The 13,513-nt window shown below is 40.7% G+C and overlaps 1 protein-coding gene across 1 annotated transcript in view; it reads left to right on the plus strand.

Annotated features, from left to right (window-relative positions):
- Window positions 1-13,513, plus strand: part of EFCAB8 (EF-hand calcium binding domain 8) — a 122,846-nt gene that overhangs the window by 99,949 nt on the left and 9,384 nt on the right. Inside the window, exons 20-22 of the mRNA XM_044659787.1 lie at window positions 4,892-5,113; window positions 7,364-7,519; window positions 11,017-11,185. Coding sequence (XP_044515722.1) covers window positions 4,892-5,113; window positions 7,364-7,519; window positions 11,017-11,185 — 547 coding nt within the window. The remainder of the gene's footprint in view (window positions 1-4,891; window positions 5,114-7,363; window positions 7,520-11,016; window positions 11,186-13,513) is intronic.

A 13,513-nucleotide genomic window follows, 5' to 3' on the forward strand; every position in this document is an offset into this window, starting at 1 on the left:
ATTTGCAGCATGTTTCCTCAATGTGTATGTGGCTGCATCTGTGTGCCTGTGCTTGTGGGTGTCTATCTTGGTGTGGCTGTGATTCTCTGTGCTTGTGACTGAGTGGGTTTTTGTGTGTCCAGCTGTGGGAATATCTTGCCGTGTATATATATTTGTGAATTTATTTTTCTCTGTGGCTTTCTATATGGGTATAATTGGATTTCTGAGTATCTTTCTGTGTGGTTGTGGGTCTCTGTAACCAGGTATGTATCTTTGTGTGTATCTTTGCATCTTTCTCTGTGTGCTTATGTCTGACTATGTGGGTTTGCCTCTGTGTGGGATATGAGTGTCAGTGTTTGGCTATAGAGGTTTTTCTGTGGGGATCTCTCTGGGGTCGTTTGTGTGGTATACTGTGTGTTACTTATATGTTTCATAGGGTCTCCTTGGCTGTGTGTCTCACTGTATGCTTGTGTGTATCTATTTCTGTCTCTTGTCACTGTGAGTCTTATCTGAATGTTCACATAAGTCTTTTCTTACTAGTGGAGAGAACGATGATTCTACACTCTGTGCCTGTGTGAATGGTGTAGTTGTCCAGAGCTTGAAAGAAGAGAGTTCTGGTTCTGTCCCAGACTCTATTTGGAAGACTTCAGGAAAAAGCTGACATGTAGAGGAATGTTGACCAGACCATGTCCCTGATTGGGGAGGGGGGAGGAGAGAGAGGGAGAGAGAGCCCACTTCTCTTAAAGAGGAAAAATTCCTGAAGTATTTAAGTCAGCAAGCTGGAAATCAGGGATGTGCTTGAGGTGATTGCTTCTCAGTTGTTTTTTTCAAAATTCTTTCTCTCTCTCTGGGCACTCTTTTTGAAGAGAACCTGAAATCTCCTATCTCCTATGATCTCAACAACTCTGCCCCTCTCATGGCATGGAGTATAGAGTAATAATTTTCTCTGCTAATAAAGAGAATAGATGTCTTTAGATATGTGTGACTATCTCTTGGTGTATTCTCTGGGTGTTTCAGTGTGTCTGCTTCTGTTTTGTTGTTGTTTTTTTTTTTTTAATTCTCATTGTCACCCTGCCACCTAATATTTTTGTGGCTTGTTAATTCTTTTTCTATGTCTCTGTATGCATCTTTGGGTGTATATGTGTATATGTATTGGTGTGTGTGGAATTCTACCTCTGGCTTTGTATGAGCATCTCTAGGTGTCATTGTATATGTGTGTATATCTGTCTTTGGATATGTGTCTAGTTTTGGATATATATGTTTCTGGGTTTCTGTCTGTCTGTGAGTGTATGGTTGGGTCTGTCTTTTGTTTCTGGTGTTTTTCTTTCTTGACCGTTCCCAGTTCCTCTACATTTTAAGTGCCTTTCCTCTTAATCATTTCCTATTTTTCCTGTGAATAGCTCATTTGTACATGTTTGCTTGTTGTCTTTCTCCTTAGATTGTAAGTTCCTTTGGGGCAGGGACTGAGTGTGTTGTCTTCTGTCCATAGGAATGTCAGGATATTGATGTTTATATGTCTGTCTTTGTTGCTGCTTCAGGATTTGAGCATATCTTGTGTATATCCATCTGTGTCTGGGGATATGAATGTCTCTGGATAGATATGTCTGCTGGTCTCTGAGTTGTGTCTCTGGGTGTGTGCCTGTCTTTTAGTTTCTGGATATGTCTGTTTGTTTGCAGTGTATTGCCATGAGGAGGCTGTGTGTGTGTGTGTGTGGGGGGGTACCTCTTGATATGCTTATGTAGCCATGTATGTGACTGAACATGTCTTTCTCTGGCTGAATGCAACTCTTGATATGCTGTGATATTACTGAGGATGTACATGCACAAACACTTTTTCTGTTTGTGGCTTCCATGGCTGTGTGTCTATGTGTGCTTGTCTTGTCCCCCTGGCTTGCAGGGCTGTGGATGTGTCTCCTTCTGTATGTGTTTATGTGGCTCTGTTTCTAGGTGTGTCTCTTGCTCCATTATATATGGAGCTGTGTATATGTGTGTGTTTTGCACTGAGTGTGGTTTGTGATGCTGTGTGTGTGTGCCTCTCTTGCTGGATACGTGGCTTTGTGTGTGTGTGTCCGTATTTTGCTGTATTTGTACCCCTCTTGCTATGTGTGTGAATATGTGATACTCTTGCCTGTGGGTGTGTGTGTAAAGTGTGTGTCTCTCTTGCTGTATGTGTAGTTTAGTCTGTTTCTAGGTGTGCCTCTGGCTCCATGTATGACTGCGTATATAAGAGTGTGTGCGCGTGTGTGTGTGTTCACATGCTTCTCTCGTTGGGTATGTGACTTCATTAAAGGTGTCTTTTGCTGCCTGGGTGTCTGGGGGTATGTGTGCACCCCTCCACGTGGCTGTGCCTGGGCCTCCCTCACTGCCTGGGTCATGCCTTGTCCCTTCTTTGCTGCCTGTATGTGCTGCTGCTCTTGCAGAATGGGTTGCTTTGTGTCTGAGGGTTTCCCTTTTGCCTCTCATCCTGTGTGCGTGGCTGTGTTTTTGCTTGCTTCTCCTGCCACACTTGTGGTGACGTGGATGTGTGCATCTCTTGCATGTGTGGCTGTGTGTATATATGTATCCTTTCACGCGTAGGCGGCTGTATTTCTGTGTGCCTCTGATGGCGCGGGTGGCCAGGGCTATGGTTGTGCTTCTGTGCTGTAGGGGTGGCTGCCTCTGGGTGTATCTCTGTCTCTAAGTGTATACACCATGCTATACATGTGACAATGCTTACATGTCTAGGTTGCTGCAGTACAGATATGTGTATGCCTGTGCCTCTTTGGATGTGTAAGTGTGGCTGTTTGTATGTTTTTTCCTATATGTCTACGTATGTGTCTCTTGCTTCATATGTGGTTATATTTATGCATGTATCTCTTATGGCATGTGTGGTAGTATGTCTCCCTTGCTGCCTGTGTAAATGTGTTTATGTTTGTGTGTGTCCTTTTTATTTTTTAACCCTTGCTTTCCATCTTAGAATAAATACTCTATATTGATTCCAAGGCAGAAGAGCAGTAAGAGCTAGGCAATGGGGGTCAAGTGACTTGCCCAGGGTCACACAGCTGGGAAGTGTCTGAGGCCAAATTTGAACCCAGGACCTCCTGTCTCTGGGCCTGGCTCTCAATTCACTGAGCCACCCAGCTGCCTCTGTGTGTATCTCTTGTTGCATGTGTGGCAGTGTGTCTGTGTGTCTCTTGCTACATGTGTTTTTGCATGCTTCTATGTCATACATGTGTGTATCTTGCTGCTTTGGGGCTTTGTATGTGTGTATATCTCTTGCCGTATGGGACTGTATTTATGCATGTGTATCTCTTGCTGTTTCTGTGAATCTGTGTATGTGTGTGTGTTTATGTGCATATTTCTCTAGCTCTATGTCTGGTTATGTTTATACAAAGCTCTCATTGCGTGCCTGTGTATGTGTGTGTCCATGTGTATCTCTCTTGTTGCATGTATGAGAGATCCTAGGGTGACACATGCAACGAGAGGCACACCTAAACACTGCCAGAGACCTGCACATACCTATAGTCTCGCTTGCAGTAGGAGACATACACATATAGAGCAAACCTTGCGTGCCTCTCTGCGTGTCTCTTGTTGCATGCATGACTTTTTCGGGCTGCTTCTCTTGTGGCACGAGTGACCCTGTTGCATGCATGACTTTGTGGCTCACTTGCTGTAATGTGGCTGTTTGTCCCTCTTGTTACACGTGTGGCTGGGTGTATGTGTGCACTTCCCGTTTCATATATTGCTGCGTGTACGTGTGCACCCAACACCCCTCTTGCTGTGTGTTTGTGTCTGTTTTGCTGCCTGCGTGGCTCTGCTTCTTTTGTTCTATGTGTGGCTGTGTATCACTTTTGTTGCATGTGTGCTGATGCATATGTGTGCCTCACTCTTGCTGCATGTGTGGCTTTGTGCATACATGTGGGCCTCTTGATGCATGTGTGGCTCTATATAGAAGAATCTTGCTGAGTGCACAGCTGCATGTACATACACGTATGTTTCCTGATGCATGGGTGATTGTGTGCCTCTCGATCCCTCTCTTGCTGCCTGTGTGTCTATCTCGATTGTCTCTCTTTTCTGCGTGTGTACCCTCCTTATTGCAGGTGTAACTATGTACATTTCCTTGTGTGTGTAGCTACATACGTCTCTCTTGCCACCCACATATCTCTGTGCATGTGTGTCTCCCTGGGTGCGTAGCTCTTTCCTTCTCTTGTTGGTTGTGGCTTTTGTACTTTTCTTGTTGCATGTGTTTCTCCTGCCGTGTTTGGCTGTGTTTGTGTGTATTTTTGTTGTCCGTATGTCTGTGTATTCATATGTGTTCCTCTTGCTGTCGTTATTTCTCCTGCACATGTAGCTGTGTGCGTGTATCTCTGTAGATAGAGCTGCCTCTCTCCTTGCCTTTGGCGTCTGTACTTTGTGTCTGGGAGCCTCTTGAGCTGTGTGTGTGTGCATGTGTGTGCGTGTGTGTGCGTGTGTATAATGTGGCGTCTGTGGTTGTGCATGCTTTTCTTGCTGTGTTTTTGGATTGTCTGTGTATGGTTGTGCCTGTCTTGCTGCATGTTATGGTGTGTGTGTGTGTGTGCATGTGTGCGTGTGTGTGTGTGTGTGTGTGTCACTGGTGTGGCTCCTGCGGCTATTTGTGTCTCTGTGCTGTGTAAATGAAATTAGCTCTAGCCCATTCATAGTCAAAAATCTACTTACCCTAGGCATCTAGATTAAATTATCTCCACTCCCCCTGAGGAAGGTGGGCTAGAGTTAATTTCATTTACACAGTGCTGAGTGTGCGTGTACTACCTTGGGGTGCGTGTGAGTGTTTGTGCCCTTCTTACTGTGGTTGGCGTCTGTCTCTCTGTGTGTCCGAGTCGGTGCCGCAGAGGCTCCGACGGGCACAGAGAGACAGCAGATGCCCTGAGCTAAGAGCCTTCCTCTCTTGCAGATCATCTTCCTGCCCACTCGGCAGCGGACCCCTCGAACAGCCACCCTTCTGAGCAGTGGGGGCAATGGCATTATTTATGCCTGGTCGATTCATGACAAAGGGGGCATGCTGGGAAAATTCAGGCCAGCAGGTAATGAGAACCAGGACTCGGTGGTTGGTGCTATGGCCAGCGATGAGAAGGACTGGATTCTGGTAACGGGGGACTCTAAAGGGTACATCAAGGTGAGTGGGGGCTTCTGTTAGGGCTAAGGGATCGAAGAGATTCCTTTCATTTATTCTGGGTCTCTTCCCCCCAGTGCTTCTCTTGCCAAGGCCAGCCCCTTTCTTATGTCCCAGTTCTTTATACATTCATTCACTCAACAACCACTTTTTAAACTCCTACTTTGTGCTAATCATTGTACTAGATCTAGGGCACAGATAGATAAAAACTAGATTGTGCTCAAGGGCAAGAATCGTTTTTGTAAGGCAGCTTTGTGGCTCAGTGGATAGAGAGCCAGGCCTGGAGTTGAGAGGCTCTGGCTTCAAATCAAATCAGACACTTTCTAGCTGTGCCACCCTGGGCAAGTCACTTAATCCCTATTGTCTAGTCCTTACAGCTCTTCTGCCTTGGAACCAATACTTAGTATTGACTCTCAGACAGAAGGGAATGGTTAAAAAAAAAAAGACTTTTTTTTGCCTTTATTTCCCCAGTGATTAGCACAGTGCTCGATGTATAAATAAGTCATAATTTTTTGTTGGTTGATTAAATACAAGACATGTACAAGATAACTGTATTTGGTTGAAGGAGCTCTCCACGGCACCACCTGGCTGCCCAGTTACACATGTAGCCAGACGATAATTCTGTTCCCACCGATGTCATGTGTGTCTTGCTCATTATTGCACACATCTGTGACGTACACACTAGTTGCTACATACACACCATGGGCTCTGACACTGCTTTATCATGTCATGTAGCTACATTTGTCACTTTGTTATGCATTCTGTTGCCATTCTTTTGAGTATAAATGAATGCTTGCACATGCTGTTATTTTAAAGACCCACTGCTGGAATATCCCTAGTTTGCATTGTTTGCTCTAGTGCATATTTGCTTGTGTCCTATGGATAGGGATGTATACTGCATGATAGGTACAGGTAAACAGGCAGTCTGAAGCAGCCTGCCACAGACATGTGCCCTGGGCTAAGTGTGTTGCATGTACTCTTTAAAAAAACCCTGACCTTCTGTCTTCGAATCAACATTGTGTGCTGGTTCCAGGGCAGAAGAGTGCCGAGGGCTCGGCCATGGAGTTAAGGGACTTGCCTGGAGTCACACAACTAGCAGGTGTCTGAGGCCACATTTGAACCCAGCACTTCCTCCTGGCTCTCAATCTGCTGAGCTACCTAGCGGCTCCTTGCATGTACTATCGATGTATATTTGCTGTGAAGGACACCTCAACGTGGCTACCTAGTCATCATCATTCTTCCAATTGCTCATGTTTACTTTGCTGCCTGTACTAGGTTTTGGAAGATGTTAAGTCAATCTTAAGTGACTTTTTCAAGGGACTCTTAAGATGTTTTGTCTTGGGGGAGAACGTCACCAGCCTTTTCACAGCTTTCCCTATAAAGGGGTTATGCAGAGAGCAAGGGAACAGAGCTGTGTGTAGGCAGCCCCCTTTCAAGCATCGTTCAGCCCCAAGGGGTTTCAGACTTCGCCTGAAAGCAAACTGTCCAGAGTAGCGTTGTTTGACCCCAGCCTTGAAAGGGGGCAAGTTGGGAGGGAGGCAGCAGAAAAGAACCAAGCAGGAGATGGAGAAGCGAGGAAAGAGGAAAAGAAACGGATCAGAGTGGAAGCCCGGAGCCAGCCCAGGCTCAGGGAGATCCGATACGTTAAACTCTACCATGGCAATTTTTGAGTTGAGCGATGTCAGGTATTTCCAGTCCTCAGCAAGAGAAAAATTTAGGGTTTATCTAGTAATTACCCACAATGTAGGTAGGAATGGCTGCTATGGACGAGGCTACCTTACACTGACTCTTCCATTGGTTAACTCTTGTTACCTGGCCATGAGATAATACTAACATTATATATAATGTATCAAAACACAGCTGTGATTCAGTGGTTAAAGAGCATCGGGTTTGCAGTCAGGAAGTCCTGAGTTTAAATCTAGCCTCAGATGCTTCCTAGCAGGGTGACCCTAGGTGAGTCACTTAACCTCTGATTGCCTGACAAAAGGATCCACAGGATCCAGTGGAGAAGGAAATGGCAAACCACTCCAGTATCCTTGCTAAGAAAATTCCATGGATCGCTATCATCATATATGTATATATCATGAAGAGTCAGACAGGAATGAACCACTGGACAATAACAATAGAATATATACGAATAATATAATGATTATTAAAGATAATTATAACAAACACAATAAAGAATAAATATATTCATAATCTATAACATTCTTTGGCTTCAAGCAGGATCACTAACCTAATCTCTGATCTTAGATCTGGGACATCAAGGAGTACTGTAGGCCAGCCAGTGAACAGAAGTTATCCCCTGTCTGGGAAGATAAAGAAGCTCAGGAAAATACTTACCGGAAGTTAATTTCTGCAGAGAATGAAGAGGAAAAACAGCCTGAACCCTTGACACCTGAAGAGGAGGTAGGAGGGATTCTGGATGAATATTCCCTAGCGTCCCCTTGATAGGAAAGTGTTTCAGTTCCCTTTGAGGTGCTAAGGATGGGGATAGAAAAAGGTGGATGTTTGGAATTCTAGTTCCTTTGTTTCTCATGACCAGTTGCCCATATTTATATAAATTTTGCCTAGGTACCTTAAAAACTTTAAATTATTATGTATTGCTATTATTGTCATTATTTAAAATGTTTTACTTTTTTTCATTTAATAAGTATTTTTTCTTTCTTCTCCCTTTCCCCAACCCTTTGAGATGTGGGGTAACAAGACTTTTGTGAGAAATATGCCTAGTCAAGTAAACAAATTCCTACTTAGACCATGTTAAAAAAAAGTCTTGTTTTGCATATTTAGTTTGCTCTACATATTTAGTTCATCATTTCTTTGTCAGATGGTCAGCATTCTTCATCACTACAGCCCTGGGATCATGACTGGTCATTACATTTGATTTAATTCTTGTCTTTCAAAGCTGCTAGTTTTTTTAAAATTTTTATTTATTTATTAAAAAAAAGAAAAACCAAAACCCTTACTTTCTGTCTTAGAGTCAATACTGTGTATTGGTTCCAAGGCAGAAGAGTGGTAAGGGCCAGGCACTGGCGGTCAAGTGACTTGCCCAGGGTCACACACCTGGGAAGTGACTGAGATCAGATTTGAACTCAGGACCTCCCATCTCTAGGCCTGACTCTCAATCCACTGAGCCACCCAGCTGCCCCCCTAAGCTGTTAGCTTTTATAATGTTGTTGTTAATGGTATAAACTATTCTCTTGGTTCTATTTACTTTATTCTATGTAACTTCACTGAAGTCTTCCCATGTTTCTCTGAAACCTCCTCTTTGGTTAATTCTTACTATATGATAGTATTCTGTTATATTCATTTAACATAATTTGTTTAGGCATTCCCCAGTTGCTGGGCATTCCCTATACATATTGCAAATCATCTGTTACAGGAATTCTGTTAACCAGACTTCTTTCTGGTTAGGAATCTATGTAATCCTAGATTCTTGAAACTGAAGTAAAGACAGATGCCTGAATGGCTTTTTGTAAATTGAATTTTATAAATTGAATTTTATTTTTTCTATTGATTGACTAAATCAGGGCAGCTTAATGAGCAATGGATAAAGCCTCTAGCCTGGAGTCAGAAATTCCTGAGTTCAAATTTGAACTTGGATGCTTGGCCAACTTACTTAACTTTTGTTTGCCTCCATTTCTTCAACTATAAAATAGGGATAATAGCCATTGCCTCCCAAGATTGATGTGGGTGTTCAAAAGAGATGATTTTGAAGTGCTTAGCACAATGATTGGTGTGTAGTAAGTGCTATATAAATTACTGTCATCATAAAATATTATTTATTAAATTATTATCATTATTAAAAATCTTCAGAGCTTTGAGTTTCCCCATCATTTTGTCGAACATTTATGAATAACCGATTGTATGTACATTATCCTTTCTCTTCTAGACTCTCTATAAAATAGTGAGTAAGGTGAGAAACAAGGGCATAATAGAAAAAGAATCCATAGTCAGCTTCAGAAGACCTAACATGGAGTTCTAATCAGTGCTTACTTGCTTGGGGACTTTGCATAAATCATTTAATTCCTAGGAAATCTCATATTGCTTAACTGTGAAATAGGTATGGAAACCTTGCCTTGACTATTTCACGGATCAGGGAGGATTCAGTTCTAAAATGGATATAAAAATACTCAGTTAAATATTTTTTAGTGAATTTCAATTCAGTAACAGTGTGTTGCTATCTGGAGATCCTATAGAGCTGGCTCCTTCTAGGGAACCTTTTTGGAAAGTGAATAGTTTCAGGGGACGCAAGGTAGTACCATACAACACCAGACCTAGAGACAGGAGATCCTGGGTTCAAATTTGACACAGGCATGTCCTAGCGGTGTGATCCTGGGAAAGTCACCTAGCCCCACCCTTCTAAGAGTTGTTACAAAGAGTGAGGGTTAATAAAAAAAAAAAAAGAAAGTGAATAGTTTCTGGGCATAGTGGTGCCTTCCTATAATCCCCACTACTGGGGAAGCTTAGGCTGAGACTGGCAGAGCTCTTAAGCTTGGGGAATGCTGAGCTACATACTAAGTTTGGCATCCCTATGGGGAACTCCCAGGCTGCCCAAGGTAGGTGCATTGAGCAGGGCTAGAAAACAGAGCAGGTCAAAGCTCCTGTGCCTAATCTCTAGTGGGATCTCATCTCTGGGCAGCCCCTATACTTCCAGCCCAGGGAAGCTAGGGTGACCTAGTCTTTAAAAAAAAAACAACCAACCAAAAATATGAGTCATTACTTTCTAATTTACCTGTTACATAATAATTACATATTACATGTTTTATTACATATACACAATAGATACACATTATATATATGCAATAATAATATTACATATTACACAATAAATTACATGTTAAATACATAAAGGATTTTTGGACAGTGGGTTTAGTGGGTCCACTTATCAATTTTCTAGTTTTTCCAGATTTTGTATCTAGTTAATAAATAATTTCTTTTTCAGGACACATATTTAGTTTAGCATAATTTCTTTGTATTAGCAAACACTAGATATTTTATTTTAGATGATTTAACTTTTAGAAGTTTTACTTTCCAGATATGTTTAATTCTATTATATAATTTCATTCTTTCATTTAACAAGTGTAAGTTTCTTGAGGGTCAGGGACTGTATTTAATTATTGTGTCTTTGTTCCCTATGTTTAGCAAAATGCTTAGGATATAGTAGGCATTTATAAATGTGTGTTGACTGAACAAATATTAAATGTTTACTATGTGATTCAAAGTAGATAAAACAAAGTTCCTCTTCCCAAGAAATATTCAATCTAGTGTTTTATCTTTGTAAAAAATTTGGTGAAAACAAATAAAACAAACCCTGGTGAGTGAGTATGGGTTATCTCTCCATTTTACAGATAAGAACACCAAAGTCTAGTAGAATGGATGAATTGTACAAGGTCACTTTACCCAGTGAGCTGGTAGAGTCGGGTCAATGATTTTTTAAAAATATTTTATTTTTTAGAAAAATTTTCCATGGTTACATGATTCAGGCCAATGGTTTTTGAATGATGTGTTTAAAAAAAACCAACAACTTTTATCTCCTGTCTTAGAATCAATATTGTGTATTTGTTCTAAGGTAGAAGAATGATAAAGGCTAGGTGATGGGGGTTAAGTGACTTGTCCAGGGTCACACAGCTGGGAAGTATTTGAAGTTGAATTTGAACCCACAACCTTCTCTCTCTAGGCCTGGCTCTTTATTCACTGAGCCACCTAGATGCCCCATGATGATATTTTTAAAAATCAATGCTGACTTCAATATCATTAAAATTTTTTTAAATTAAAGGAACTTATCCCTCTGGGCTTCCATTTCCCCTGTTTTTGCAAAACAAAGGCATTAGACAAGATGATTTTTAAAGACCCCTTATATCACTAATGTTTTATGAACTATGAATCTGATCTGTCTCCCATAGGTCAATGGCTGTCATGCCGTTTCCCTAATTCCTCCAGAGCTCCTAATCTCCTGGCGGTCTCATAAGGGGGGTGTGACTGATATTGTCTTTGGGGACCGTTTCCATGTGATCATCAGTGCTGGTGCAGACTTTAATGTCAAGGCCTGGACGGTCTTTGGCGAGGCTATTGGTATGGATATTTTTGTGGGGGATCTTTTATTTTTTAATTGACAAGAATTTTATTTTATCTTCCCACTCTCCTAAAAAAAAAAGAAAAAGGAAACTCTTGTAACAAATATGTATAAAACCCCCCAAAATATTTCTGAATTGTCTGTGTCAAAAATGCATATTTTATTCTACATTTTGAGCCTGTCATTTCTTTGTCAGGAGGGGAGTGGGTACTCTTGTTTCATTATCAGACCTCTGGAATCATGGTCAGTCATTTATTTCATTGATCAAAGTTCTTCATTCTTTCAAAGTTAAACAGCTATAAACTAGTCTCCCGATTCTATACTTCAGTTTATATATGTCTTTTCAGGTTTGTCTAAAATAATTCCTTTCATCATTTCTTATGGCACAATAATATTTCATTATATTAATACACTACTTAATATGTTCAGCCTTTGAGTCCTTTTGAATCCCAAGTTATTTCTGTTTTTCTTGGAAGTGAGTTTGTATGACTCTTTTGGGAGGAATGTGTGTGTGTGGGAGGACTTCCTTTTTCTTAGTTTTGTCTCTTGAAGGGGTTCTTAACATCTTACATATATGCAGGACATTTCACCATTTTCAAAACAGGTTTGCATTTTCTGTCTTGAGAACTGCCTATTCTTTTGGCCATTTAGAAATTGGGGAATGGTTTATTCATCTTGGAAATGAGACCTTTATGAGAGAAACTTGCCGAAAATAGTTTACCCAGTTAACTGTCTTCTTTCTAATCTTGGCTATATTGGTTTGTCTTTGCAAAAAAAATTTACATTTTGTATATTTCCCTCCATCCCATTTTATATATTTTTTCTCTCTTTGCTCCCTGACTGATCTTTACATAGAAGAGTGTAATTAGCACTACTGATTTATACTTGATGCAAACAGTTTCTACTTCTCTGTCCCTTCTTATCTTCCTTTCCCCCAGGCCCCAGTTACATGATCTTATTCTTTCTTTCCTTTTAAATTTCTCATGACCATGTTCCACCCCCCCCCCCAAACCAATTTGTTTTGCTTATAACTAATCTTAAACCTTCTCTTTCATTTACCACCTTTCCTCTCTCTATTTCTTCCTGTTTCCCTATTGAATTGAATGCATTACTACAGCAAACTCTTTATTTGTGTATGTATGCTTTATGTATGTGTATTCTACCCTCCTTTGATGAGTTTAGATGAAATTGAGGTTCAAGTGATACCCTCCCTCTTATTTTTTTTTTTTTTTGTTTTTTAAACCCTTACCTTCTGTGTATTGGCTTCTAGGTGGAAGGAGTGGTAAGGGTGGGCAATATGGGGGTCAAGTGACTTGCCCAGGGTCACACAGCTGGGAAATGTCTGAGGCCAGATTTGAACCTAGGACCTCCCGTCTCTAGGCTTGACTCTCACTCCACTGAGCTACCCAGCTGCCTCCCTCTTCATTATTTTGAATGACTTTTACTTGTACTATTATGATATTTTATGAGAAGCTTGTCCTTCATTCATCCCCCTTTTCTCCCTACTGCATTCTCCCCATCTTCTTTAATTTTTTCTTTTAAAATTGTCAAAATATAGTAAAAGTTTTCCAGGTTACTCCCTATTTGCTCACTGATGATGTATTATAGTTCTTAGGGGATTCTTGTATTATTTTCCCATTCCCTCAACTAGAAAGCAAGCCTTTTATTTTCAGAAAGGCTTTACTTGTCTGCTCATTTATATTTATCTTTTATGCTTATGTATTTCAAAATTTCTATTAAGTATCAATCTTTTTTAAACAAGAATGCTTAGAAATGTTAAAGTTCATTTAATAAAAAGTCTATCCCCATTGTAGCATGTCAATCAATTTTTGTGGGTAAATTATTCTTGGTTGTAAACCTTTATTTTGTCTTACACGTTCTCTGCTTGTTTAGAGTGGTAGCTGTTTTAATTTTGTATGATTCTGACGGTGGTTCCATTTTTTTTCCAGTGTATGCTTTCTGTTTTCACTTTGCCTTCTTATTCCAATATGTCTGGGCAGTTTTCTTTTATGATTTCTTGAAATGCACTATATAGTTCTTTTTTTTTTTTTTTTGTCATGTATTTAAGTTAAGGTAGTCCTCTAATTCCCAAGTTCCTCCCCCTTGATTTGCTTTCTAGGTCAGTTATTTTTGATGTGAGATATCTTACATTTTCTTCTGTTTTTAAAACTTTTTTTTATTTCTTTTTTTTTTATTTTAAACCCTTAACTTCTGTGTATTGACTTATAGGTGGAAGAGTGGTAAGGGTAGGCAATGGGGGTCAAGTGACTTGCCCAGGGTCACACAGCTGGGAAGTGTCTGAGGCCAGATTTGAACCTAGGACCTCC

This window comes from Gracilinanus agilis, chromosome 2 (assembly GCF_016433145.1).
Source record: "Gracilinanus agilis isolate LMUSP501 chromosome 2, AgileGrace, whole genome shotgun sequence".
In the NCBI taxonomy this organism is placed as follows: domain Eukaryota; kingdom Metazoa; phylum Chordata; class Mammalia; order Didelphimorphia; family Didelphidae; genus Gracilinanus; species Gracilinanus agilis.